Source organism: Sphaeroforma arctica, assembly GCF_001186125.1.
Source record: "Sphaeroforma arctica JP610 unplaced genomic scaffold supercont1.86, whole genome shotgun sequence".
NCBI lineage: Eukaryota > Ichthyosporea > Ichthyophonida > Sphaeroforma > Sphaeroforma arctica.
Window position 1 is genome coordinate 5,968 of NW_014040472.1, and position 1,983 is coordinate 7,950.

General features: G+C 39.0%; 2 protein-coding genes across 2 annotated transcripts in view; one reads left to right on the forward strand and one right to left on the reverse strand.

Moving 5' to 3' along the window:
* Nucleotides 1–930, reverse strand: part of SARC_01998 (hypothetical protein) — a 6,258-nt gene extending 5,328 nt beyond the window's left edge. The window contains exon 1 of the mRNA XM_014304241.1: nt 726–930. Coding sequence (XP_014159716.1) covers nt 726–884 — 159 coding nt within the window. The 5' untranslated portion in view covers nt 885–930. The remainder of the gene's footprint in view (nt 1–725) is intronic.
* A 401-nt stretch (nt 931–1,331) lies between these two features.
* SARC_02000 (hypothetical protein) overlaps nt 1,332–1,983 on the forward strand; it is a 7,288-nt gene continuing 6,636 nt past the window's right edge. The window contains exon 1 of the mRNA XM_014304243.1: nt 1,332–1,826. Within this exon, the coding sequence (XP_014159718.1) occupies nt 1,605–1,826 (222 nt within the window). The 5' untranslated portion in view covers nt 1,332–1,604. The remainder of the gene's footprint in view (nt 1,827–1,983) is intronic.

Below are 1,983 nucleotides of genomic sequence, written 5' to 3' on the forward strand. Positions count from 1 at the left end.
ATATATATATATATTATATATACACACACACATATATATATATATATATATATATATATATATATATACATATACATATACATATTTATATGTATATTTGAGATACATACTCAGATTTCATTTTTCTTGTACAGTATAACAAATTAACGTATGTGTTGTAACAACTTATGCGGTTAAAAATGCTTCCTTCAGCTTATTTAGTCTTATCTACAAGTGTTTTGGTCCGCGTTCGACCCAACATTTACGCAAAAATAACAGTTAGTTCATCTAGTCTCATTATATCTCAACACACGTTACATACTCGGGACCAGTTTTTAAGTACTTCGTAGCATGCGCTAAATACCTAGTGACGCGGGAGGCCAAACATGTGGCAGATGTAAACGTCCTCAACCCCATATAATTCCAAGTGATAAGATACAGAGATGTTAAGGAATAATATTCATTGTTAACTAGTTTGTATTTACATCGAGAGAGCACTGTTGCCTGGAGTTGAATGCAGTGCAACAAGACCTCACTGCCGTGTATTCCTATCTAGCGACATTAAGCGCGGAATTTTAAACTTTGCCATACCTGCCCGCGAGATGAACAAAATACTGCCTGTACTGATGGGGTGCTATCCTGAGCTAATCCAGTTCAAGTATCAATGTAAATGTTTATTTAGATACATAGTATACAAAATGTCAACATACCACTCACATTACAACGCTAGCTACTACAAAACACACCACGTGATAGCTCTTTGCATCCAGGAAACGCAGTACATGGTCCCTCTCTGCACTACAATTTGTCCATTCGAAGAAAGAATCAGGATCAGCTTGTATCTTTACAATCAACTCTTTCAAAGCCGCTGTTTGTTTGGCATTCAATGTATCAGGGACCGTCATAGTTCGACAGGGATCTAATAGAGAAAATATATTGAACTATATATGTATGTATCGAACGATATATGCAAGGAAATTCCACAAACAAATACTCTCATATTAGTAAAGGGAGAGCGGACGAGGGACCAAATACGAATGAATTTTTCTCGAGAGGATAAGTCGTGACATTTTTACGACATATGACACCTTTCGATATAAAATACGGATCTGAGTGATTTGTAAATACACGCCCAAAATTCGAATACACCACAAGAGAAGTGAGAAGAGACCCAAGACAGATTGAATACACAGTCAAGACTAGTTGCAATCTCCTCTGGCTATTTATTTACGAAGTGCTCCGGGCAGTGACTGTCGTAAACACTGCGACGCGCACCCTAAAAGATTCGTTGCGAATCACTGCATCTTTACACACAGATAAATTAATGTGATGTGTAGCATAACTTTGTATAGAGCGTTAAAGAGGATAATACACATTACTCGGACATAACCCGGCGTCTGTATGCATCTTCACACACAGATAAATCAACGTGATGTGTAGCAGCCTTTTGTATAGAGCGTGAAATAGGAAAATTCACACAATACTCGGATATTGAATAGGTGTCGGCAAGAGACCTAAGACAGTCGGTGTACGTTTTCCACGTTTAATCACTGAGCAACTATAATCTATAATTATACTTGTCCACCGTACGAGGAACACTGCAAAGTGGTTCATAAGCATACAGTATGAGGTTGGGTCAGTATGCGTTCAGTAGCACGGCACTCCTCATGACTGTGGTGGTCAATGCCTGGGTACAGAAAGAACAGTTCTACGCAACCTGTGTATACCTGTCGAAATCCAACACATTTTCATTGCTGGCTTATAATGAGATGATAGTCTGTGTTCTGCTGCTGGGGAAAGTGCTGTTCAAAGTGTTCTTCGGAGAGTTGAGAGCCACTGAAGTCGAGGTACGTATATAATTTTAATGCCCACTATGACCCTATTTTCATGGCCGTGCGGTCACGTCGTGTGTGTTGTGCCTACAAAAGGTGAGAATTAATGGGAGAAATGCGAGAAGAGCTAGATAAAATTGACATCTAGAGGGTGAACTCGCACGATTCGATA